The sequence below is a fragment of the Morone saxatilis genome, unplaced genomic scaffold (assembly GCF_004916995.1).
Source record: "Morone saxatilis isolate NCDOM2014 unplaced genomic scaffold, NCSU_SB_2.0 Contig14, whole genome shotgun sequence".
Classification (NCBI taxonomy): Eukaryota; Metazoa; Chordata; class Actinopteri; family Moronidae; genus Morone; species Morone saxatilis.
The window spans coordinates 4,144,496-4,171,411 of NW_023339696.1; the positions used below are offsets into that span (position 1 = coordinate 4,144,496).

The 26,916-nt window shown below is 45.1% G+C and overlaps 3 protein-coding genes across 4 annotated transcripts in view; all 3 read left to right on the forward strand.

Annotated features, from left to right (window-relative positions):
* Positions 1 to 9: 9 nt before the first annotated feature.
* LOC118322712 (trinucleotide repeat-containing gene 6B protein-like) lies at positions 10 to 13,757 on the forward strand. The gene is made up of 20 exons (XM_035654465.1): positions 10 to 66; positions 380 to 401; positions 683 to 1,123; positions 1,436 to 4,285; positions 4,437 to 4,589; positions 4,801 to 4,991; positions 5,170 to 5,232; positions 5,429 to 5,587; positions 5,760 to 5,897; positions 6,359 to 6,577; positions 6,786 to 6,905; positions 7,217 to 7,427; positions 7,963 to 8,115; positions 8,331 to 8,498; positions 8,870 to 9,016; positions 9,762 to 9,854; positions 10,141 to 10,356; positions 10,596 to 10,666; positions 11,495 to 11,634; positions 11,730 to 13,757. The coding sequence occupies exons 1-20, from the start codon at positions 10 to 12 to the stop codon at positions 12,301 to 12,303; spliced, it is 6,186 nt and encodes a 2,061-aa protein (XP_035510358.1). The 3' UTR covers positions 12,304 to 13,757.
* Positions 13,758 to 14,546: 789 nt separating this feature from the next.
* Positions 14,547 to 24,365, forward strand: LOC118322905 (casein kinase I). The gene is made up of 11 exons (XM_035654759.1): positions 14,547 to 14,775; positions 17,399 to 17,489; positions 17,726 to 17,836; positions 18,168 to 18,316; positions 19,036 to 19,264; positions 21,011 to 21,181; positions 21,390 to 21,538; positions 21,674 to 21,863; positions 21,974 to 22,113; positions 22,346 to 22,413; positions 22,518 to 24,365. Exons 2-10 carry the CDS (start codon positions 17,414 to 17,416, stop codon positions 22,376 to 22,378), a joined length of 1,248 nt encoding a protein of 415 aa, XP_035510652.1. The 5' UTR covers positions 14,547 to 14,775; positions 17,399 to 17,413; the 3' UTR covers positions 22,379 to 22,413; positions 22,518 to 24,365.
* A 245-nt stretch (positions 24,366 to 24,610) lies between these two features.
* Positions 24,611 to 26,916, forward strand: part of LOC118323396 (transmembrane protein 184B-like) — a 16,472-nt gene continuing 14,166 nt past the window's right edge. For both annotated transcript variants that reach the window (XM_035655353.1, XM_035655354.1), the window contains exons 1-2: positions 24,611 to 24,667; positions 24,990 to 25,067. The gene's annotated coding sequence lies outside the window, so the exon portion shown is untranslated. The remainder of the gene's footprint in view (positions 24,668 to 24,989; positions 25,068 to 26,916) is intronic.

Sequence of the window (26,916 nt, forward strand, 5' to 3'; positions counted from 1 at the left end):
CAGTAGTTCATGGAAGACAAGAAAAAGAAGAAAGAAGATAAAAAGAAAAGGGAAACCTCTCAGAAGGTAAACCGTGTCACCAAAAATTCCTTCATACATTTCAAAATGACTTAGACATTTTCATTATTTCATTAGGTAACTGAGGTTTTTGGGAAGAATTTACAAAATGAATACTCAGTGTCATGTTTTTATGTTTGCTTAAACGGTGGCTGCCAGTATATTTCTCAGTTGCAGTAGCAAAACTAAAGCCTACTAAGATTCTACATGGATGTATTTCTTTAGTGATGTCAAACAAAACCTTTTCTTGTTTCCTTTTCAAGTTGTCACCAGAAAATTCTCTTCTGCTTTGATTCTGACTCATTTATTATTTCTACTTTAGGTGCCAGAACAGAAAATCAAAGGTATGTGTTTGTTTTTGTCATCATCACCCTCCTCTTCCTTTTATCATTCACTAGTCTAGATGATAATGTCAGTGGATTGATGTGTATGTCTCGTTGTTAAATGTACTTTAATTAGCAGCACCTTGTTCTTACAATAACTCATTTGAATGTATTGTCTAGGCCTAGGGAATAACACACACACTTTTGATGCTACTACATTTTCTGTAACTGTTACCTGTTAAAAGTCTCTCTTTTTATCCTACTTCCAGTGATTCACAGCCTTCATTATTTGTATATTTCAGTGCCAGAATCAGCCAAGCCCTCCTGCTCCCAGCCGCACGCCACCCCAGGCTCAGTGTCCCCCAGCCCTGGCCCTGTTGCTCCCTCATCCCCCAGTCCTGGTGCAGCCGGGGTTTCTGCACAAGTTCCTCCTGGTGGCGGGAACAATGCAAAGCAGCGGACTGCTGTGGCCAACGGACAGCCCTCCTCCTCCCCCTCTGGAAGCCAGACCTCCCAGCAGCAGCGATACATGTCCAGAGAGGTTCCACCAAGATTTCGCTGCCAGCAGGACCATAAAGTGCTACTGAAGAGGGGCCAGCCACCGCTGTCCTCCATGCTGCTGGGGGGAGGAGGAGGGGAAGGGGCTGCAGGGGGGGTTGGAGGTGGGAGTGGCTGGGTAGCCGCCGCACCTCTTTCCTCACAGGGAGCAGATAGTCCCAATGCAAACACAGCTGGAGGCACAGGTGGGTTGACGTCTCAGAACAAAAAAAAGCTGTCAGGTTTGATATGTACTCCACTGAGTAACACGTGCCACTAAGCAATCTTAGCAACTGTCCAGAAACTTTCTTTAGTTTATTAACACCACCACTTACAAAAGCATACCATCCAGTTAACAATATAATAAAATCATAAATAAATCATAATTGTAGTTGTAAAGTTGATAACTATAATATGCCTTCACTGTACTGCACTGTATTGGTCCGGTCTGCAAGTCATTAGTATTGTTAATGCTTAACTTGTTATTTAAATGAATGATCTCAATTTTGTCTATATAGATTCCAACCTGGGTTCATCCTCCGCTTCACCCCCCAACTCCTCTTCATCCTCATTATGTGTCGCTGCTCTGTCGTCTTCTTCTACTACTACTTCAACTTATGCAAATTCCACATGGGGGGCAGGCTCTGGCAGCCCGTCCTCTTCTCAGGGCTGCGGGAAGGTGATTGTGGATGGGACTGACCTGGGGGATTGGCCTAGCATCCTAGGCGGGGCCAAATTGAGTTCTGACGTGGCTGGAGGAGGAGTGCAGGAGCAAGACTGCCCTGGTAACAACAACAACAGTAGTGCCTCATGGAGTGAGAGAAACATCCAGCAGAAGGGAGGAGCGGTAGGAGGAGGAGGAGCAGGGAACATGGACAATCCTTCCTCGCCTCGTTCTTCTCCTATTTCCTCCTCTTCCTCGCTTAATGAATGTGTTCAGTCCAGTGGTGGTGTGTGGGGCTCTTCCACCTCCTCACAGGTGGAGGCAGGGCTAGGATCAGCAGCATTTTACAATTCCAAAGTCTCCCATCTTCTTCCTGGGCCCCAGGAGAGCCCTGTGGGTGGCAGCAGTAGTGTCCCTGGTGCCAATTTCAACCCCAACGTGAACCCCTCCGCCTGGCCTGCCCTGGTGCAGGGTGGGACATCAACTTCGGCTAGCGACAGCCTTCCACTACATTCGTCCGTTACTTCAGCTTCCTCGTTCTCTGCCAGCACCACTCTCATCACCACTCACTCTCTTTCATCTGTGAATCAAACTGGTCTCCATCAGCAGCACACTGATACAGCTGTGGCAGCCAGAAGTGGAGAACAGCAGCAGCACTTAGGAAACCTAGGAGCAGAGTTGGGTTCAGGCGGGGGAGCACGAGGAGCAGGACCAAATCCAGAAGGTGGCGACGAGAGGGACTGTGGGGTTGCTAGTGTCGAAGGAGAAGGGAGTGGTAATCTTTCTGGCTCTTCCTCTTCCTCCTCTGCCGCATCTTCTTCTTGGAGATCCATGCCTCCAGTGTCCTCTGACATAAGTGCAGGTGCCTCACAGGGAGATGGATGGGGTGGAGGAGGGACTGTAGCTCAGGGGCAGGAAGGGAATGTGTGGGGCTTTGGTAGCCAGGGTGACAAGGCAGGGTGGAGCAGGGGAAATGATGGTGGCTCAAATACCCCAGTGGTATCTCAGGGAGCGTGGGAAGGAGGCAGTTCAGAAGCAGAGTGGGGTGGCACAGGTGTAAGTTCGAGTAACTTAGCAATAGGAGGTGGAAGAGGAGGAGACGCGAGCAGCAACAGCAGCAGCAGTGGAGGCAGCGTAGGTATCGGTGGCAGTGTTTTGCAGGACTCTGCCTCTCCAAAGTTTGCAACTATGACAAAAGCTTGGGACAATCAGAAAGGGATGGAAAGTGGGGACAGTGCAGTTGGGGAGTGGGGTGGGCAGGGTGGAGGCACTGGAGGTGGAGTACCCTCATCCTCTAGCGGAGGAGGGTCCACAGCTGGAAGTGGTGGAGGAGGCAGTGATAGCGGACAAAAGCAGGAGGGAGCCTCGTCTGCACCCCCCAATTCCCAACAGACCTCCAATGCTGAAGTGGCCTTACTCAGCATGCTCAATCGATCTGACCTGGACCCCAGGGTTCTGTCTAACACAGGCTGGGGTCAGACCCAGATTCGTCAGAATGTGGCCTGGGACCTGGACAACGCAAGAGGAGCAGGAAACAGAAATGAAAGAAGCACTTCATCTTCTGCATTCTCATCAGCAACCATGAACACTACCACTAGTCGCGGTCCTGGGTACCCATCTAACACCAGTTCAATAACTAATGATCAATCTGCTGGCAGTCACACGGCCAGCCTGAACTCTGCCCCTGCTACAGTGAGAGATGGCTGGGACGGTGGTGCTACACAGTCCACCTGTGGTCCTCACATGCCTGGTAGCACTATAAGGAAGCCAGGGACGCCAGAAGAAGATATGGAGAGCAGCCAGGGGAAGTCAGCTGGAGGCTGGGGTGATCCGCCACCTGAAAAACAGGGCAAAGGATGGGGGACTGAAGAACAACAATGGGGGGAACGGAGAGGCAGAGGAGGGAACTGGAGAGAGTTTGGAGAACAGGGTAGTGGGTGGACAGATGGTCCAGAGGATAAGCCGGCCAGGACAGGAGGTTGGAAGGGGACTGGAAGAGGGGAGACAGGTGGCTGGGGAGGAGACTGGGGACAGAGGGACTCTGCACCTGGCGGAGGGAATAGCGATGGGCGAAGCAGAGGTGGAAACAACTCTGATGAGGGATCTTCCTGGGGTAATTTGGAAGAAGGAGGAACTCAGCGAGGAGGATGGGGAGGAGGAGATGGCGGTGGAGGCAAATCCCACCAGGACTGGGGGAGTGCCAAGCCCCACGCAGCAGCAGCAGCAGCAGCAGCACAGATACCAAACAGCCAAGTGGCACCAATGAAAGCCCCAAATCAGCAGCAGCACCAATCACAGGGCCAGCAGCCACAAGGAGGGTGGAACAGCCGGTCCAATGTTGGAGGTGGAGGTGGAGGTCCACCATCCAAGAATCAGAACCAAAGTTCGGGCTGGACCTCCGGCCCGATCCCCCAAATTTCCGGAGGTGGGGGTGACTCCCTGGAGCCCAGTGGCTGGGAGGAGCCCTCCCCTCAGTCCATCAGTCGCAAATTAGAAATCGATGATGGCACTTCAGCCTGGGGAGACCCAACCCGCTACAACAGCAAGAATGTGAATTTGTGGGACAAAAAGTGTGCTACGCCTGATCAAAGCCACGGTCAACAGGCCCCACCACCGCCACCACCACCCATGCAGCAGCAACCACCTAGAAGGCAGCAGGCGATGCAGCACAGCAGGGACACAAACCCTGGCAATGCTGCAGTTGGTAAGCATAACTCATATTGTAGTTGACATTGACTGAGCATCAGCGTTTGAAGTGTTGACTCTGCCATCAGTTTATATAAATACTAGTAATGTTTTTTTATGTCCTTGTGGCCACATTTTAAAGGGAAGTGTTCAATTTCATCAATGTGCAGGTCCAGGTATGTGGGGAGGAGGCCCACAATCTGTGGATAATGGTACATCTGCTTGGGGCCAGACCTCAGATGCAGCAACAGGTTGGGGTGATCCAGATGAACCTGGCAAAGCTTCTGGCTGGGGAAATCCTTCACCCAACCCTGGTAAACCTGGTAAGAATAGAAAAAATGTGTGTGATTCAAAATACTACAATATCTGTGTTCTGAGTTGTTGATGCCCCCTATCATCCTGAGACCTAATGTTGCAAACATAACATTACACATCTTTCATCTTGAATGGGGTTCAGCGTTTCTCAAACACAAGACAAATCTAGAGAAATGACTGCCAACATCATCATAACCATCTGCTTTGATTTTGCTGCAGGCACCAAGTCAATGGAAAGCTGGGGTGGGAAGGGAGAGGGCTCTGTGGCAGCCTCCCGTCACCCCAGCTGGGACGAGGAAGATGATGGTGGTGGAGGGGTCTGGAACAGCACTGGCTCCCAGGGAAGCAGCTCTTCTTTCAATTCGGGAGGCTGGGGTCAGACTCATGGAGGAAAGAGAGGAAACCTCAAGGTAGGGAAAAGGAGTGTATAGGAAGCACAAATCAGATTCTGTGGTCTCTCTTGGTTCACTGTACTAAGACAAAGCACTTCTCATTTTGTATCGTAACTTTCTTTAATATTGACAATCATTTGCATTTTTTAAATTGCAGTTTTTGACTGAGAGTAATGTTTCAATTTCTTTCCTAAAGAGTGGAGGAGGGGACAGCTGGATGAACCCAGTGTCACGCCAGTTTTCAAGCATGAGTCTTATGGTAAGATGTTGAAAGCAGCACTTGCAATTTGTTTTTTAAGTTTTTACTCTAATGTGTCCTCTTTCATATTGCTGCCTTTTTATAAAGATACTTAATCAAAACTTGTCACCTGTATTGATAATGAGACTATGATGGAGGGCCATCATAGTCTCATTACTGTACCATGAGTGAGTCACTAAATTACTTTGTTTCTTAGGGTGATGACCCAAGTGTTGACAAAAAGATGGAAGGAGACAAGAGAGGAATAACTGACTATAATGGAGAGATGCGGAGGGGAGGAAGAGGCGGAGGAGGTTACCGCATGCCTAGTTCCAAAGACATGGGTCCTGTTGACATGGGACCCTATGGAGAAAAGGTATGAGTCTGTTTATAGTGCTAACTAGTATTAATTCACTTCACAGACTTTGTTTTATTTCACCTTTTATAATCAGCGTCTGCAACATGAGTGCGAGTTGTGCTAACTTAAGGACTTAAAAATGTCACCACAAATACATTGCTATTGTTGTATGCTTTCTATTGTGCTCCAGATGGGTGGCCATGGAGTGTTTGTTGGCAGTGGCGGAGGGATGCCTCCGCCTCGAGGGATGCACCAGCCTGGCATGCATCCGATGAACCCCTCCCAGGGGTTACGTGCTCAAGTGCCTCATCAGTTCCTGTCTGCTCAGGTCTGTTTCCTGCAGTCTCTGATGTTATTAGTTTTGATGAATGTTGTATTTGGTAGACAGTCTCCTGAGTCCTGCCAATGTTGACTTCACACAAACAAAAGTTTTTGTTTGTATGGTTTTCAGTACTAACTGAATATTTCCCATAATCCTGATGATGCACGTTGTAAATCAGTGAACTGCAATAGATTGCCTTGTGGTCTGGCAATAAATAACACAGCAGTGGCTTTGTGGCTTTAGGCTAGAGGATAGCTTTTAAGAGGTCATTATTCCGCCATGTTGATCATATTTCTACTAGAGCTACCCCATGACTAAAGATTGTCCTAGTCACCTAGTAGTCATTAAATGAAGTAATTAACTAGTCATGGCACATTTATGTTATTGATTTATTTAAAATATATATATTTTAACAGCTGCCTGTTCAGTGATAAAAATAATAATAAAGACATTCCTGTGTTGTGTAGGTGCCGGGTCCTATGCTGAAGCAGATGCCCTCTCCTGGTGGCAGTGTGGGTGGAGTGGTAGGAGGGGTAGGAGGGGTAGGAGGAGTAGGAGGAGTAGGAGGTGTCGGTGGTGTCGGAGGAGTCGGTGGTGTTGGTGGAGGAGTGTTCCCTCCTCAGATTTCCCCACAGCAGCTAGCAATGCTTAGCAACATTTACCCCCACATGCAGCAGTTCCATCTGGTACGTTACAAAATGTTAGAGTGTGGATTGATTCATCATATTGGAATAAATATTTCATTGTTGACTGTTTTATCTGCCTTTGTGTAACTCAGTATTGGAGTATGATGTAAAAAAAAAAAAAACAACTCCACAAGTATGCAGTGTTTGTATGTGACCACTAAGCCTTTGTATTTTTTGTTTACCTCCATTTCTGCCCACCAACCCACAGGCTTGCCAGCTCCTGCTACAACAACAGCAGCAGCAGCAGCAACAGCAGCAGCAAATTCTGCAGAACCAGAGGAAGTTCCCTCAGCCTCAGCCTCTCAGGCAGCAGCCAGACCCACAGCAGGTGAGCATTATCACGTTCTATACCATACCATGCAATGTCAACAGGACCATTACAATTGTATTTTTTTTCTCTGCTGAAAAAACAAGTTGTTTCTTCAATCAACTTTGCTTAAAAAGTTGAGATTTAGTTGTGAACTACACACAAATATTAAGACCTAACAACATCTTATTTCAATCACTTCAATAATGTGACTGATGTATACTCTAAATGCTGGTTAATAAGGGGTTAATTCATCAAGACACTTTGTGACCATTTATTGTATTTCACTTATTCTAATGGTGACATCCTTTCCTGAAACTTGTCCCTCTCAGCTGGCAAGGATTATGGCTATTCTGCAGCAACAGAGACAGCATCAGCAGGGTGGAGTTGGAGGAGCAGCAGCAGGAGGAGGGAGCTCTAAACTTTCCCCCTCTCACCTGGGAGGAGGCCTATCCAAACAGCCCATGGTTGACCCCCTTCCACATCCTGGAATGGGGGGGCCTTTATCAGACCTTCATGCCAAAACACAAGGGATGTACTCTGGTGAGTTCAACAGGAAAAATGTTTGAGGGTTAGTCTCCACTGGTTAGGTGTGATGTAGTCAGGTACCTATAAATAAAACGGGTATAAAATATGTTTTATGTTTACTTTTTTTGTTAGGCTGCTAAACTATCATTATAAAATGCTATATTAGGGTACATGAAATCAGAGACACAGACGAACTGACATTTAGGGTCAAGTGTGCCTTAGGGCAATAGAATACTGACCACCATTTTAGAGTCTGTGTCCTGTTGCTTATCTGTCTGATGCTTCTTATTTGTTCACCTAGACAAACAGTTATATCTATGTAATTTGTGTAAACACAGACACGTAACCGGTTGTAATCATTGTTTCTATAACAACGGTCCTCCATTTTAAATGGCCCTTAGCCTTTAGTACCTAGTGCAATCACACTTCTACTGAACACGAACACAAACTGGAAAAAAAGCACTTACCATCTCAGCCAAAGGCTGTTTAAAGCTGAACATTAGTAAAAGTGTAGTGTGCCAATGAATGCTTCTCTTTTTCTGCTTGTCAGGGCTTGCCCCTGGTGGTAACCTGTCGGGACTGGAGCTCGGTCCCATGATGGGAGGGATGAAGGACACAGGAGGACAGCAATCTCGCTTCAAATGGATGATGGAGGGACACTCCCCAGCTCCATCTCCTCCTGACACAACCCTTCACAAGAATGGTAGGTTAACAGATGGTTTTGTAACATGATTTTTGCAAAGGCAAAATTCACACTTTGTGAAAGCACACCTCCCAGGCTGTTGTCAATCTGGTCTTAACTGCATTGGTAATCACCTTGTTTCACAATGTATGTGAATGAACAACTGCGAGTCAAAGGCATCTGAGACATTTATGTCAATCTGTTTTACCTTATTTCTCCTTTGTGTTATTCTCAAGGCCCCTTACCCAGTGCTATAAAGGTGAGAGGAGGATCCCCTTACTCCCAGTATGAAATGCTGGGTGGTGATGGTTTGGGGATTCCCCCTCAAGGCTCTGCAGACAACTGGCATCGGACCCCTGGGAGTAAAATGGGGAACAAACCTGCCACATCCAGCTGGCCTCCAGGTGAGTGTCGTTCTCTGCTGCAAGGGTGAGGAATTAGGATTAAAGAGCGAGCCTCTGCTCTGATCTGCACACTGTGTAATGTGGGTACATGCCTACTGACTAAGTATTTCGAAATCCCAGAAGCTATTGTGCTGTTTTTTCATTTAAGTACCTAACCTTAAGCAAAGAAGAACAAAGTAATTACATTCATTAGTCCATTGTTTTATAGCCATCCAGTATGAAAGTTGGGTTAGAGACAAATCCCCAACAATAAACACAGCCACAACCACAGGATCTCAGTGACATTCCTTAAGTGCTTGATTTAAAAATAGCAGTGGAAATATAGCAGATGATTTCATTCGGTCAATACGTTTTCTGTTCTCTGATGACAGAGTTCCAGCCCGGTGTGCCCTGGAAGGGAATCCAGAGTAGTGGAGACCCAGAGTCTGACCCCTACATGACCCCTGGTAGTGTTCTTGGCTCCCCAGGACCCCCGAGCCTCAACGACTCTGACCACCAGTTACTGCGAGACAACATAGGTATTTGAAGGTCCCAGATATTTTGATGAGCATAGCTGTTGGTTTTAGTATTGCCGCTTAAACCATCACTGAGATTTGTACAGACAAAAGATCCAGTTTGGTCTCAAATAGAAGCAAAGAATAGATTACAGGTTATAGATTACATTTGCTCATCTCCAGTTTGATAAGCATCACCTGATCTGACACAATTAAAATTCAACAACTCAACAAGGCTGAACTCACTAACTGACCCTCCATTGTTAAACACACATGCACAAAATCAGGCAATGGTGGATGCAAGTGCAGCTAATTTAATATATATTTATATATTTTTTGCAGATCATGTTTTGACAATACTTAAAAACATGCTCTAGCCATTTATTGACAGACATTTTAAGGGCCAAGGATTGACAAACAGTATTCCTCACAGGCTCTATCTGCAATCCAGTAGCGCTTTAATTACCACGCCGAGCCAAACCATGATGCTGATTTGCATTTCCATTACCACTTTAAATTACAAAATAACCAGATCATTTTATTGTGAAGAATTTTATAGGAAGTTAAATGTGTTTATCACCAGAGTCTCTTGTCATTCTCTCGACCCTCGCAACTCTCTCTGCCTGTAAAGAAACGCCTTCAAGCAAGTAGCCCAGTTGCAATGGAAATGCAAATCCCTGCTGCGAAAAAAGCCACAGCTGTACTATGGTCGCCCTGTCTCGTTTATCACAGAATGTGTTTCTTTCAGATAACCTTTAATGTTTTGTAGGGCCAAACCCCACCCACAACACCTCGCTGCCTTCACCTGGTGCCTGGCCCTACAGTGCCTCAGACAGTCCCCTCAGCAATGCACACAGCACAGGTATGAGTTCCTATTTGTTCCAACTTCCCTTTAATTCTGTTTTCGTTTTGAGTCATTACTTTGAATTTCCTTTATCTTATTGGCTCAGTTGTTATTTGCTTTACAAGTTCTTTGTTTCTGTTCCTATAATTGTGTTTGCACTGTATTTATTTATACAAGTTGGGCCTTTTCTACAAAGATGCAGAAGGAGCTAGCTGTAGTGTGTCCTCTGCACTCCTGTTTCTGTGGTATGTTTGTTAAAACTCATTTTCCCCCTCTTTCTCCCACCTCTCCATTTCCCCTTCAGGAAAGTACTCAGAGTACAAGACCAGCTGGCCCCCAGAGCCCATCGGACAAAACAAGTTGTGGAAGACCAATCGCAACAGCTCACAGCTGCCACGCCCCCCTCCTGGCTTAACCAATCAAAAGCAGGCCTCGCCTTCCCCATGGGGTAGCGGAGGCCCGCGGTTGGCCCGGAGCTGGGGAGGGGGCGGGATGAATCAAGAGTCAAGATTTGGGCCAGGTACAGCTTACATGGAAACTATTTAAATTCTTTTATAATCATTTGTCAACTACCGCATAGAGGAAGATCTTCTGGACAGTGATATGATGACTCAGGTCTTATTACTGTCTGAAACCGAGGATTAAAGTTGCCTTTGTTGTAAATAAGATAATATTCAGCATAATCTTTGTATTTGCCATCAACTATGACATCCCCTCTAATCTTTTCTACCTTGTCTTCTTTTCTGTTTGTCTACATAGGCTCAGCTTGGAGCGATGGTGTTGCCTCTAGAGGCAGCTGCTGGTTGCTGCTGAGCAACCTGACCCCTCAGGTAAGGCGTGAGGGGGGAAAAAAAGGGAGGCACAGGTTAAGAGAGATAGGACACTAGAAGAAAGAAGTAAATTAGAAATGACATGGACAATTTTAGGAATTAAAAATGTTAAATATTAACAATGTCACCACCAGTATTGCTGTTGTCTACAAACTCACTTAGTGCAGAGGAAAAGACGTAAATGGAAGAATGCTGTGGAAGCAGGGTAGAATTTTAAAATTGTCTTACAGCGCCTCATCACAGCAGAAATGGACATGACATGGACATGTACAGTAATACAGATGCCCAGACAAATTGGTCAGGGTTTGAATTCAAAAGTATTTAATCGCTGTGCTCATTCATCTGTATTCCCCTTCAGTCTGTCTTATGCAAATTAGACGGAATGATGCATGACCCAGCTGTAATTGGATTGTGAAGTTGGATGAGCCATTTAATCAATTAGGGTTTGCACAAATGACACTCGCATGACACTGCTCTGGGAAAAGCATAGAAATAAAATGTTTAATTACAAGTCTTGTCAAAGTTTTTGTTTTAATAAAGTTTTTTTTTAACAATAATCAGTTTGGCCTTGCCTGTGCTCATGTGCTCAGGCGTGCACAACTTCAGAGTTACAGGGCAGTAAAGCGTCAGCGTGTAGTCTTACTGCATTACTTATTAATACATGGTTCTTATACACGTAACCATTGTTGTATAACCTCCTAGATTCCCTGACCTTTCTCTGTCCGTATAATTGATGACTCTACATTGCGGACAATTACTGTGGCATTGTCACGTCACACACACACGCACACTCTTTTATACTTAACCTTTATACTTCTTCTCCTGTAGATTGACGGCTCCACACTGAGGACTATCTGCATGCAGCATGGCCCCCTGCTGACCTTCCACCTCGGCCTGACCCAGGGCAGCGCTCTGATTCGCTACAGCAGCCGGCAGGAAGCAGCCAAGGCCCAGGGTGCACTGCACATGTAGGTCAACCTGTAACCTCACTAACCCAAATGTACTTAACGTTGAACATGCTCCGGTTGATCTAAAGAGCCTTTGTCTTGTAACTCCCTCTCAGGTGTGTTCTGGGCAACACCACAATCCTGGCGGAGTTCGTGAGTGAGGAAGAAGTTGCTCGCTATTTTGCACATTCCCAGGCCGGAGGGGCAGAGGGGGCCAGCTCAGGAGGGGCTGCGGCCGGTGGGTCGCAGGGCTCGTCTGGAACAGGCACAGCTGTGGCCAGCAGTGGAGGTAGCTCCCCGGGGAATGAGCGGGCAGCAGCGGGTACAACTTCAGGTGGAAATGGAAATGGTGGTGGTGGAGGGGAAAGTGGAGTGGCGGTTCAAGGTACTGTGAGGTCCTCTGGCTCTGCCTGGCAGAGTCTTGATGGTACAGGCAGTTCTTCAGAATCCTCTTCAGCCCAAGGACCCGGGCTGGGCATATTTTCCCAATGGAGCACCAACGGGGCAGGTGAGGGAGGAGGCGTCAGCGGGGTAGAGTCTGGGAGGTCTGGGCTCTGGGGGGGCATGACTGCGGGATACCCCAGCAGCAGCCTGTGGGGGGCACCGCAAATGGAGGAAAGGCACCAAATGGACAGCCCTGCCGCATTGTTGCCTGGCGACCTGCTGGGGGGAGGAGCTGATTCTATCTGATGAGCCCCCACTATTTGTACGTGTAGGTTTGGACACACTGATACAACATACACTGGGATACATATGTACTTACTATAGCACACAGACACACACCAACAAACACATTTACATGGTATGCATATTAATGTAATACACATATACACACATGCATACATAGACATGGTATGCATATTAATGTGCACACACAAGCAGAAATGTGAGACATGCTTACACACATTCTCGTGGCCAGACTTAAGCTATTATATAAACAAATGCAGGGACTGTTAGATGTGTATACAGCCTTTTTCCACAGATGAAGATTTCAACTGCTTAGACTTGAAACCTGAAAAAGAATGAAAAGTCAGTTGGTCTGAAAGACTTGACTGGATTGCAATGTGCTTAGTAAATAGGGGACTTTTCAACAGATTTACATACACATGCACACACCAAATACAGACGAGCCTTCAGACAGATGGGCACTGTAAACAGCATTACCTTCATCGTATAAGAGAACTTAAAACTACTACATGATGTGAGGTTAAAGTGCAGTTTGTATTCACGTCCCCTTAAAAGCGGAGACCGAATCCAAACACATGCAAACAGCTCTGATTGAAAACAGAACTGTATCTTACTGTGTATGTTAAGTTAGGTTTTTTTTCTGTTTGTATGTATGGTTTTAATTTTTGAACAGTGAAAATATTGAAAAATGTCATTGTTCTGTTTTCAAAATGCTGACCTCCTACTGTTGTATCTCACGCACTCTTTCTCTGTTATTCTCTCTTGAACATGTTTGTTACTGTTGCAGTGATAAATGTTAAATTGCTGGCAGTTTGAGGCTATGTTGCATTTCTCCATGTGTCAATACTGTGCACAGTATCATACACATTATATGGACATGAGTATGAGTGAGACTGAGACCAAGTAAAGTGGATTAAACCACCACAGTTGTTGTGCGTGTGTGTGAATGTGAGGATAATGTGTGTGTGCATGTTACTGCCTGTCATAAGTGGGCAAGGCTGCTTACTATACAGAAGGTCTATACAAAAATGTTTTGAGTGCATTCGGTATACTGCTGACTGTGTGTTAAGAAATATTGGCACTAATGCTTTTTTTTCTCTCATTTGAAGTTGTTTGGGTTTTTTTTAGCAGACTTGTCTTTTTTATTGTCCGACCTGCAATAATAAAAAAGAACATTTTAATGACACAAAGAGCTGAAGGCATATGCGTTGAGAAAATGGACATGCCAAATCTTATCAAACTGTGTGGAGGGGGAGGGAGGGGTGGGACGGGTTGTTTACAGATGCAGACTAAGAGTTACCGTACGTTTTTAATGTTCTGTTGTTGTGTATTCGTTTTAAATTAAGACAGGCTTTAACACTCCTGTTCAGTGTTTTCGTTATGAGATTTTACAAAGGAAAAATTTATTTAAACAAATGAGAACAAGATTAATAAAGATGAAAGTATTGGCTTCTAAATGCGTCCTCGTGGTTATTTGTCTGCTGTGTTTTGTGTGTGTGAAGTCAGGTTTTTTAGCTGTTTATTAAAATAACTTCCATATTAAACCATACTGCCCTTATGCTGCGATGCATATGTGAGCACTAAGCACTGCATAGTTTGTGCTCATGCTTTGTGCGTGTTACAGTGATGAAAGGCATGTGAGCTCATAGATGGCCACAGAAAAACAAGCCAGCATGTCCATCTGTCACCCTCTCATTACCATCCACAAACCAATCCTATTTAACACCCACGTCATCCTACAGTAAGCCACTGCCTACTGTATGAAATGATTTACCTCCTGATACAGTTTCAGCTTTCCTTGTGTTAAGTGAATATATCATTGCCAACAAAAACGTGATTATAGACTTTATGTATATTTTCCTCCATAGATTTAACCTAGTTTCAATGATTTTCTAACACTCGGTACCATTCTCAAATGTGTGTTTTCAGGCAAAATGTAGTGTACATCCATCCAGTGATATTTGATCCTTGTACAAACTGATAGATCAACTTCATTGATCACAGGAAAAATACAACTATCATATTATTTCCTGACATTTACAATATGAGTGTTGATTAACACAACCAATACGACCGGATCCATTTTGCAGACGGCACCGTGACTCAAAATGAGTAAGAGAAAGTAAATGGATAATTAATGAATGGTCAAATATATGGAGGAAGGAGCCGTTAGGTGTGACGTTTTCCTTTAATAACTGTGCCCTGGCAACCGGAGGATGACATCACCGACGTTGTGAACGGGCGCGTTGTTAAGTAACGAGAGGGGGAGACAGACTCGAGTGGAGAACGGCCGCTCGTGCTGCTGGAGCTTCAGGGACTATCAACAGGGAGTGCAACCGACGACAGACCGAAGAGCTGGGGGAATGAGAGCCGCCACAATCCGCTCCCATCCTCCTCTGCCCAGGCTCCTGTCCGACTGACAACCATCGGATCAGAACCTCCACCGAACCAGCTCTCGGACGAACCCAATATCGGGTGAGTGCTGGGTCGGGGGACCGGAGAAACCGAGGGGGAAAAGGGGCCTGATTCGGCCGAATCGGAGTCTAGTATTCACGGCTTACAGGAGAGGGGGAGGGGGCGAGTAGTAGGGAATGGCTATCTACACAGGCTAGCCCCGCACATAAATGGGTGCGGTTATAAGTGTGATACAAAATGTGTCGAAGTGCGATATACACATTTGTATCTTGGTTTAATTTGTACTAATGGTGCAGTACGTACCGTTACCGCGGTTCCGTTAACGTATTTCTACTAACGTTAGCTTACTCTTAGCCGCTAACACTTAACTAACGTACCGTCAAATGCCTCCGGCTGGTGGTTTTTTTTTTGTTTTACTTAAAGCGCCTGTAAATATAAAGTGGTGTTTCAACCCGTCGTATCTGTGTGTGGGGTTACGATATTTGACTAATATAAGTTATAACGTTAAAGCGAATCTGTTGCCCTTGTAGCGTAAATCACTACTCACTCGCTTCTCATCAAATTGCAACCAGGAAAGAGCAACGTAGCCTGACATCTGTTACCGTTAAAAACAACTACTTATTGAAGGTTATTAATTTTATATTTGCAAAATGTGTCTATGTTAATGCTTGTGTTTGGTGTGCAGTCTGTGACACAGGAGCTGATTGTGGAGTGACAGCTGCCTCAGTGTGAGAGCCACAGCACTGCTTTTCATGTGACACTTTTTATTTTTTTATTTTATTTATTTTATCTCTTTCTACCAATAAGTGGGTCTGAATGGCTACATATTAAGAGTTGGTTTCACACTTTGGATTGAGATGACCACAGTGGCGTATTGGGTGATTGAAGCATCGTTTCCTCCTCAGGACATCTATCACCGCAACCACCTGGAAGACTCCCCCATAAGCAGCACATAGCACTGTGGCATCTTAACCAATCCACTGTCCGGTACACGGCTACTACCATAACAGCACATGGAGCTTTTTCAGGTGCAGTGTGATTGGCTAGTTCCACACAGGCCATCTTTGAAACATCAAGCAGTGCATTCTTCACACTGCTGCTCGGTTGTCACTTCCACACGTCTTTGCAAATGAAAACCATATGGAAACGGTGGCATTTAAAATTGTGTGTCACCGTTCCTGTACCAAGTAATTAATCAATGGCGCTTACGGTGTAGCTTTGTGATTAATGTTGCTCCCTAAATCGGGTCCCTGGCTGCAGCACGAGACGCCCTCTTGGTGTAATGAAACCTAACCCTTTATTTACCCAAATCCATCTGCCTCCATCACCTGCACCGTGGCAGGCTGTCCTCTCATCCGCCAGAGGTGACGAGGAGGTCTACGTCTCAGTGTCCGTTCAGTTTTCTTTCCCATTAAACGAGGGCAGTGCGATACAAGTGGTTTTGTTTGAATCCTTTAACGAGGCTCAGATGATCCAAGAGGAGGGCTTGTAAGCCTTCATCACTGTTAAAGTAGTTTTGGACCAGAGCCGGTGTCTGCAGCTCTCTGTTTAATCCCACTGCTTACAGTCAAGCAGAGTAACTCCTGGGATGCTTCATGTTGTGATAAAGGAGGCTGTTGATGGACGCAGGCTGCATGCAGAGGACTGGTGCTGCAGGGTTGATGACTGTCCCACTTGCTTGAGTTGGCATGTCCACAAAACTGAGGTGGACTGAGAACGCTTTGTCTGGCGGTTCCTCTGGGTTGTCATGAGACCGTTTTCTGTTTCCTATAGGGGATGTGGATTGAGGCAGGAGTCAGTAAAGATGATACGGTCCGTTTCATACATTGCCTCGTTGAATCGTCAACAGGGCACGTGACTGGAAGTGTTGATCTGAAGATGCAGCGGTGCTACATTTGGACCGAGGGTCCACTGTCGCTATAAAGGGCACACTTTGTTTACACAGTGTTCCCCATTTGGTGGCGAGGAAGCGAATCTCTTGGATAAATGATGCGATGATAGATTCTCTGCAGCGCTTGGCTCTCTGAAGTTCACTGCACAGAATTGTCTGAGGGCCTTGACACAGATAAAGCCAGCCGGCGCTCGGCGGCCGCTCATGCCTTCCCTCCCCTGGCAGCGCTGGCACAGAACAGTGGAGAGCTCAGTCTTGCTTTTGCAGTGGCTGCACAATGTGGCGTGGTAGAGGGAGCGCTAAATAAATGATGATCCTGCTCCAGCATCACGTGCAGGTCTTAGCACTCGTGCATCAGTTGATCCTGCTTTCCAAGTGGCATTTCTCTGTCGCCCTCTCTTTGCTGTATTTCTTTCTCCTCCTTTCCCTGCTTTTGCTGATCTCACTTTAGCCACAACAAGCCCTGCCCCCCCACCACGACGGACACACACACACACACACACACACACACAGTCCTAATCGTGTATCTCTGTCGTGTAGCCAGACAGCTGTTTGCTGATCAACTAGCCCCGCTCAGGCAACATTCACACACAAACACGTGGTCCGTTCAGTGTGTCTGGGACTGACGGGTTATCATGGGAGTTGCTGACCGGCTGTGTTGCATTCAGTTGAGTTGTGCAGTGCCTCATGCTGTATTGTTTCAGAGTTAGTGATGAGAGAAAAGAGCTAGCATGGTGGTTGTGTGTCCTTTTGCGTGTGTTCTAATGGTTTCTGCTGGTCTGTTTGTGGCAGTGACAACTCGCAACCATGGAGCTGAGAGTGGGGAACAAGTACCGGCTCGGGCGAAAAATAGGGAGTGGTTCCTTCGGCGACATTTACCTTGGTAAGTGTAAACCCGCACTTCTTTCTGCATGCCTTACACAACTTTCCATGTGCCTCCTCTGTTAGGGTTATTTCCACATTATTTCTGGACAGTGTCTCTTTTCATTCTGTACTACTAATTTCCCCTATCTGGGCACCAAAACAGATTTTCCTTCATATTCCTCCCTCTTTGGCCTGGTACTGGCGCAGTTGCTGTGGGTCTTACAGCTGTGGTTGTGTTTTTGTGCGTCTCCTCAGGTGCCAACATTGCCACCGGTGAAGAGGTAGCCATCAAGCTGGAATGTGTGAAGACCAAACACCCCCAGCTGCACATCGAAAGCAAGTTCTACAAGATGATGCAAGGAGGAGGTAAGGGGTGAATGTAGCTTTGACACGCTGGGCAAGATTTTTAAAGCATTCCTTAGTCATTTTTGCTCTTATAAATGAAAATACCCTACTAAGTCTGCTGGACAGATGTACAGTAAGAAATGGTATCTTTTCAAACTTTTATCTAAATCCATAAGTAAAGGTGTTTTCAAGTACTTTATTACCTTGTGTAAGATTTACCAGGTTAATAAAAAGATTTGTATTCGTGCTATATTTGTTATATGGAAAATAATATGAATTGTAGGTGTGCTGGTGAAAACAGGTTGAGCAAACTTTATGCTGACTGTGTGTGTGTGTGTGTGTGTGTACTCAGTGGGTATTCCATCGATAAAGTGGTGTGGTGCAGAAGGAGACTACAACGTGATGGTAATGGAGCTGCTTGGTCCCAGTCTGGAGGACCTTTTCAACTTCTGCTCCCGGAAGTTCAGCCTAAAGACCGTCCTGCTTCTGGCAGACCAGATGGTACGACACACAAACCCTCATGTTAAATCAGGGACAGTTTCACTGTCCCCTCAGCTAAGATCCCACTATGTTAACAGCTCTGTTTACAAGTAGACTAGAGAAACATAATAATTATGATCCCACTAGGTCATGTGCATGACCTAGTTGACTTTCATGTGTTGGTGCACGTTCTATATATAAACAGTGCTCATGATTCATGAGGCTTCTTTTGTACATGTTTTGGTCTCCATTACTCTTTTGCATCAAGTGTACTTTTTAATTCTGGCCTTATCTTAGTCTGCACCGGCCTATATATCTCACTTCATACATGACTCTCTCAAGCACAACTCATCTCACCTTTTGTTCTAACTGCAGCCAAGTTGCTGTGTCAGTCTTCTAAATGTATGTTGGACTCTCCACTTATAGCCTGGGGTCATCACCTCCTCGTCCCGTCTTCATATATCCTGTTGTCCTCCCTTGTCCTCCTTTCTGCTCTAGTTTGCTCAAGGTATTGATGTATTGAGTGCGCGTACTACTGCTCAGTAACTCAAACTATTAGAAAACTCAAGGAAAGCGCTGACGTGACAGCATGAAGAATGTGATCATGTGACCTTGTGGCCATGAATTCATGTCACCACGATATTCCCCAGTGTATCCTTTCTGTATACCAATGTGTTTTATTTTTTGTGCTGCACACTGTGATAACGTGTGCCACTCTTCATCTCGCCCATCTTCTTTAGATCAGCCGCATTGAGTACATCCACTCCAAGAATTTCATCCATCGGGATGTCAAGCCTGACAACTTCCTAATGGGCCTTGGCAAGAAGGGTAACCTGGTGTACATCATTGACTTTGGCCTGGCCAAAAAGTACCGTGATGCCCGCACACACCAGCATATCCCTTACAGGGAGAACAAGAACCTGACTGGCACTGCACGCTACGCCTCCATCAACACGCATCTTGGAATCGGTAAGGCACACTTGGAACATATACACAATCCTTATTTACGTACTAGATTAGTTAATTATGCACCACATTGGGTTAGATCCTCATAAAAGAATACAGCTGTTGGCTCTTGACCCTATTATTCTCACATGTTGTGAGCCTCTATTAGAGTTGTTGTGATGCGTGTGTTTTTTTTTTTTTTTTTAAATTCAGTTTGTTACTGCTATTGTGGAGAGGTTAAGTGTCTAAAGGTACGGTTAATCCTGACTGGAGCCGACTGAAGTAGAGTTAAGATATGTGTTTAGTCCAGCCCAGGGCTTTTACTATGCACCAGGCTCATCTCGCCTCTTTTCACAATAAAACATGTGGAAGCAATACAAATTGGGAGTTGAACAAACACGGAGCCACTACCACTACCTTGAGTCGGGCTCAGGCTGCAGGAGTTTTGGGCCAACTTACCTCAGATTCAGCACTCAAATCAGAGGTATTGCCACTCAGAAGTAAACTTTTAAGCCCTTGAGGCTAACGTTGGCTAGCATACTGCCGTTGACGGATATTAAAACTGTCCCAACCCTTTTTCTCATGCAGACTTTAGGCCTCTGCTTGTGTTTTTTCTCAGCTGTTACTCCAGCGAGCTGCTCCGCCACCTCACTCTATTTTGTTTACATCTGCTTCCCCATGAGATCACGTGAGGTGGTGCATTGCTTCCTCTGGCACAATAATCGTATTTATTATAATAACAATAATACCCTGTAGTGTTTGAGATTAATTAAGAAGAAAATCTGTGAACTTCCTCCTTATGTGCATGATGCAACCCGGTTTCACAATCAGTTAGGAATTTAAACTCCTGTAATCTGAGCCCAGCTTGAGTGTCTCCCTCCCTGTTATTGAGTTATCTAGAGTGTTCATAATGTTGGTGGCCTATGCTAGGTAGTCTCGGTCGTGTGGATTATAAAAATTCTGCTCTATCAGGGTCACACCTTTGTGCGACAGCTGCATCTAAACACTGTGTTAAATGTGATTCATCAGAGCTGGCATATGAGGACATTCACCCCGAGCCTGCAGGTGTTCTGTACCAAGTGCCAGATTCTCCCTGTCAACAGTGTCATTTGAAAAAAAATTTTTTTTAAACTTAACTTTTGGTCAGCCTGTTTGTTCCTCATCGTCACCCCCATCCCATCTCAGTTTGGACGTGCCTCCTCTCTGCATCGTCTTTTTGTTTATACGCACCCTGTCGGAACATACAGAGGATGTGAGGGAAGGGGGCTCATAAGGGGGAGAAAAAGGAAATGCCATCTGGAATGGAAAACGGCCCTGTTGTTGTGTTGTCATTCAAGTGTAATGCTCTCGAAGACATTCTGCAGAACATTTTATATAACCATTTAAATAAACACATCCCCAATCTAATTGCAGTGTACAGTTGCAGCCCCAATGTGTTTACTTCGGTTGGATACATTATCTATGCAGAACAGAAAGTCCAACATTTAAGTGGGAGTGAGAGGACATGATATTTCTGTTGTAGTATTTAGCCTAAATTCATTTCATTCTACACAATAGTGCTAACAGGCCCCTTTTGTCCTAAGGGATGAGCTGACTTATTGGCCTATTAGCAACTATTATTTGTGTTGATTACAGCCTGAGCTGCGTCTGGTCACAGGTGATTGAAGAGGACAGTAGTTTTTTCATTTGAAATGACCCTCTGTCGTTGCACTAAGCAGACGATCCTCATTATTTCACTCTTGTACGCACTCTCACCCTTTCTGTCCACAGAGCAGTCCAGACGTGACGACCTTGAGTCTCTGGGTTATGTCCTCATGTACTTCAACCTGGGCTCCCTCCCCTGGCAGGGCCTCAAGGCCGCTACCAAGAGACAGAAGTATGAACGAATCAGTGAGAAGAAAATGTCCACACCCATCGAGGTTCTTTGCAAAGGATACCCTTGTAAGTGATGTGTCTTTAGTGCCTGTGTGTATTGGCAGCGACATACTGTACTTAAATGATCTGCAGCTGCAGACAACACTTAACAGTGCAAATGTTATCTAATCACTGTAGTCGAAGCTTAACACTAATTCAGTCATCTTATATTTTGCTTGCTGTTAGTGTTGTGTGTATTCTGAGTATCTCCTCATTACTGTTTATTCTCTTACAGCTGAGTTTTCCACGTACCTGAATTTTTGTCGTTCACTCCGTTTTGATGACAAGCCGGACTACTCTTACCTACGACAGCTCTTCAGGAATCTTTTCCACCGTCAGGGTTTCTCCTATGATTACGTCTTTGATTGGAACATGCTCAAGTTTGTAAGTTTACATAAAAGTGTTTCTAACTGAAGTGTTGATGTTGTTTTGTTGCTTAGCTGCTTAACTCAACTTTTCATTAGAAATCTCACTTCCAAATGTATGTAAAGGCTAAATGTGGCTGCTCTAATGTGTCAGGGTGCCAGCCGGACAGCCGAGGATGGGGAGAGGAGAGCGGGAGATGAGAGAGATGAGCGGATCGGAGGAGCCCCCAGGGGGTCGGCATCGCGGGGCCTCCCCCCAGGTCCCACCCCTGGAGCTGCCAACCGAGTCAGGAACGGGCCAGAGCAGGCCATCTCTAACCCAGCCTCACGGGTCCAACAGTCTGGTGAGCGTACTGCTGAATTGCTTTAGCCTCAAACTGTCTTTTAAGAAGAATAATGCTATGCTAAGGTGGCTTCAAATGTGGTCGGTTCTCAGTTTTACACATCATTTCAGGGAACACGTCGCCTCGTGCAATTTCTCGTGCAGAGAGGGAGAGGAAGGTGAGCATGCGGCTCCACCGTGGCGCTCCTGCTAACGTATCGTCCTCTGACCTCACAGCCCGTCATGACCAATCCAGAATTTCCACGTCACAGGTGAGACAACACTCACAGCTTCTTTAGCAATGTGACACACAGTGCGTTACTGGGGAAACGTTCATCTATGAGAATGCCATGTGTGTTGAAGTGGACAATGCAAGCTCTTCAAGCCTAATAGTTAAAGACTGGTTATCTTCTTGAGTGATGGGACTATTATTATTATTATTATTATTATTATTATTATTATTTGCAGTGAATTCCACCTCTGAGTCTTGATTTTGTTTTGCAGGTCAGCGTGCCATTCGAGCACATGGGGAAGTAGAATTCTTTGGCTCTGCATGCACATGGAACTGACAGGTAACGTCTAATTGTACTAATGTATTCACACACTAAGTGCAGAAATACACCACTCGCTAATACATCGCCCTCTCTAATGGCTTTCACTCCATTTGTCGTTGCAGGGCTGCAAAGTATACCCATCGCTCCGGATTCTTTTCCTTTTATTTTTACCTTGTCTTATGAAAAGATGATTGCCAATGGACACATGGATCCTCGGAAAAGGACAGTAAATCTTGAAAGGATCCAGGGAAGTACATGACAGTATTCAACATGCACTGTTTCATGAACCCTTTTTGCCGAACCGTGGACCACCACCACCACAATACAAAAAGCAAATGAATGGCCGACCTCACTCCGTGGTTGCTCATACCTGCTCCACTCCTCAAAACATTCCCTCAATACCTTCTGTCTGACAAATGTGAAGAACTGTTGGCATCAAAGAAACAAAAAGGTATCGGGGACACGCGCATGTTTCTCGTCAGACGTCCACTTCATGACTCATATTGGCTTAGTAAAGATTTAGCTTTTTTAGTTTCACAAAGACAACCAACCATCATGAGGAAATCTTAAATTGGAGCTTGTTATGGGTTTCCTTTCTTTGCTTTTTTTGGAAGGAATAACAGCTGGAAGATGAAGAAATGGGGAGAGTTAGGTTAGATGGTAGTGGATAAAAAGAAAGGTAACTTTTGAAAAGGATAAGTAAGTGACATTTTAGCTGTTGTAGAGTAATGTTTCTGGTGAAGTAGCAATTGGTGCTCGCTAGCCCTTCAACCATGTCGTGATGGTTTACTCTCCCTCAAAACTCGGCCACCAAAACCTCCACCACCCCATTATTTTGCCTGTTTTGACTTGCGTATTTTCTTTGGTTTTAATGTGAGGTGGGTAAGGTGAAGAATGACCATAGATTTTGCAAAGACACACTCCAAGTCTTGAGGGAAAAGCTCCTCAGGAAATTCTCACTGTATTTGACCAGAGACCATAGCTGCCCGTTTTGGCAAACAAATAGTGGCTGCAATTTTTATGATAGTTCTTAATGTTACCTTTTTTATTCTTTTGTTATTGGAGGTCATTGGGGAGTGGGCAGGCTCTGTCAGGGATGACTCTTAGGGGGATGGGACATCCAATGAAATTTCTTCTTTTTTTTTTTAATGTTTACTTCACTGTAAATATTTTTTTATTTTGATGTAAAGCCAAAATGTGGTTATTTGTTTTAAGGTGTAAAGTAGAAAAATGCATACTAATGACATCAACTGGGGCTGGGTTCAGAATTTTAGGTATTTAAAGTACTCAATTGTGGGATCTGCTACTGTTACTCTGCCAGCTGGGTCATCCAACTTTGTGTGTGTGTGTGTGTGTGTGAGTGTGTGTGAGAGAGTGATATGCTGTGTCTCCCTGCTAAAAATACAAGATTAATTTTGTCCTTGTTTGTATGCAGATTGTTTTTAATCTCCATTCTCTGCTATTTATGTTAAACTATTTTTTATTTGTCTGAAATAACTTTATTCTCGTTTCTGTTTAATTTCATCTTCCTCTAACTTATTAGAAGTAGCTTGGTTTCGTCTGTCCCTTTTGTTCTTCTGTTCTTAGGCTTCAAAGGTTGTCCATATCATACATAGGGCTTTCTATATTCCTTCTGCAAAAATTATACGCTAATAGTTTTGATGTCACCTTTGGATTTTAACCTCCAGCAACCTTGATGATGTCATTCAAAAGAAAACAACTGATGCAATTGCAGGGATGTGTAAATAGCAGTGTACCGTGTGTGTGTGTAATTACCTTTGTACAGGCCACCATGACCCAGTGGTATTGTAACTGTTGGGTTGGGAATGGTATAGAAGAGTTTGAGGTGATGGGGATTTCACTTTATGTATTGTGTACTGATATCTTGTACAGTTCTTTAACACACTTTATTTACAACAGTATTTGTGTATATTTTATGAAGTAATAAAAATGAATAACGTTGCCCACAACTTTGTGCTGCCCTTACTGCTCATCTTTCCCTTTACTGCTGCAAGTACAGGTTGTTGTTGTTGTTGTTGTTGTTGTTTAAGGTGGTGTTTGTTTGTGACTGCATGTTTGGACACAACAGCAGCACATGCAGTGCATCCAGCCTGTACTAAGTCACATCATGTTCAATAGGAAAAGAGGAGAAGTGAAACGCGTGACTGCGCATGCGCCCAGAGTTGCTGCTGCTGCTGCTGGTACAGTGAACTACGGATGGTGATGTGGATGAAATAACGGTGTCCAGTTCATCAGCCGTCGATGGGAAATGGCAAGAAAATATTAGTTGTTGTTCATAGACGCTGTGATATTGTAATTGAGTGTGTCGCTTCATAGAAGCGTGTTCTATCTCTGCTTTGTTTAGACTTTACGGGGAGAAGCAACAGAAAGCTAGCGCCAGGCTAGGAAGGCTGGCTAACGTAAGCTAGCAACGGCGCTCGGCGTAAACGCTCAGCTGGCGACACTTGTCTTTACTTAAAAAAAGAAAAAGGGCAGGATTCCGGGGTTCAAACAACGATGCAGTGATTAGATAACCTGGCTCACTGTCGTCTGACTGTTAGCACTGGGCCAATTAACTTTTTATACTCCCAAAGGTTTGCAATCGACTTGAGATGATGAGCTAAATTGATGCTTTGATTGAAACCAGCGCCGATCAGACAACCGCAGAGGAGGTGAGTGAAGCAGAGCACTCAATAACACCTACCATTTATTCATTTCTCTCTTTCTTAACTAATCCCATAATCAAACTCCTCATCACTGAGGTGAATATTGACTCCGCTGTATTTCCATAAAATATGATGTCACTGTTTTGGTGAAATGCAGCACGGCTATGTGCGGTACTATTCCGGAGGCTGAAACCTGCGCACTCGTCCTTTGTGGGAGCTGTTCCAGCGGTGGTCAGTGCTAAACAGCCCCGTGGTCTCCAGCTGATTGAACACCGCCTCAATGGCCCCATGCTTCACAGTACCTCTCCTAGCCTTAGGACTTATGATGGCCTGTCACAAAGACTGCTGATTCGATTGAGGTCAAAGTACAATGCATGCTTTGAAACCTACCCACGGGTGCAGTCAGCAGGACTGATGAGCTGTCTCTCTCTCTTGTCTGTGGCCCACTGGGAAGCATCCCGCTTTGTTGCTGTAGGTGCAAGCTGGTGCTTGTATATTCTGAGCACAGACCTCAGCCTGAATGTTTCTCAGATATGTAGATATGTTTGATAGATTTACATGCCTCCAGTCATGGTTGGTAAATAAATAAGTAGAATACATTTTCAGACTACTACATGATGAATGGTGAGACCCTCCCCCCATATATAGTATGTATATAGTACATTACTTCTGTTTGGACACTGACAAGCTTTGTTATTATGGAAAGTTAAACTGGAACTATCTAACAATACAAATATCATATTGCCCAGCCCTTAAATACATCAGTTGTGAAATGTCAGCCTGATGAAACACAGTAAAAAATAAAAATAAAAACCCGTCCTGCTTACATTTTCTGCGCTGTCCTGAATTCATCCCCTCAGTGTTAATTTGCCTAAGTAGTTAAACGTATTCTCCCGGTGTGACATGCTGATGTGCTCCTAGTTACTGCATTGCCACAAGCTGATCAAGGCTTTGGCAAGAGGCATGAGTCATCCATGACCACATTGAGTACCAGCCTATATTTAGCTGGTGCACAGGGGGGTTTGAAAGTCATTGTGAAATGAGATTTCACTGTGAATGATTAGATTATCGCCTTCCTGGAATCCACACCAAGAAACAGACGTAGTTGGAGAGAGGACGGCGCTCGGAGACGTGCAGTGATTTGAGGGTGGCAGAACACGGAGCATCTTTATGGATGCTTTTGGTGTAGCGAGCTCCGGTTTGGTCCGTCTTGTTTTCATTCGTCCTGATCGGTGCTGCGTGACAGACACTGCTTGTCGTATTTTCACTTCCTGTAAATCACTACTGGTATTTTGAGTTCTGGATATGTTCCCATTCTGCACGAATGCAGTGTTGAGCATACAAGTCGATGCAAACCCAGTAAATACCATTCAGCTGGTTTTGGACTGTGCCTTGCTGCACAGTTGGCTTAGTTTTTTGACAATGAATGTTGAGAAAAAGTGAAGCGCAGTTATGATGCTTAAAGCCACTCAGCAGTGGGAAAAAGTTATATCCGACTGAGTATCTCACATCTGTCCCAGCTAGAGCTCCGGGGACGTAATGGCTACCTTTTCGTAAACAAAGCGAGAAACTTTTAAGAACATCTTTATCCGTTTTAGAGAGCGTGCTTCAGGGGGAGGTTTCGTTATGGTTTCACTGTAGAATCTACAGCAGGTCAGGTAGGAGCCCATTTTGTGGAAAGTTGTTCCATCACTCAATATGGAAAGCGCCGTTTCTCGCTACTCTACGCCTCGTCCTGCTCTCGGCAAAGCACAGAAGAAAAGAAGGGGGGAAAATTGGGTCAGCAGCCCTCAGCTCATCGCTGTCACACTGATTCGCTGTGTTTGAGTGATTCAGCCCCCCCCCCCCCCCCCCC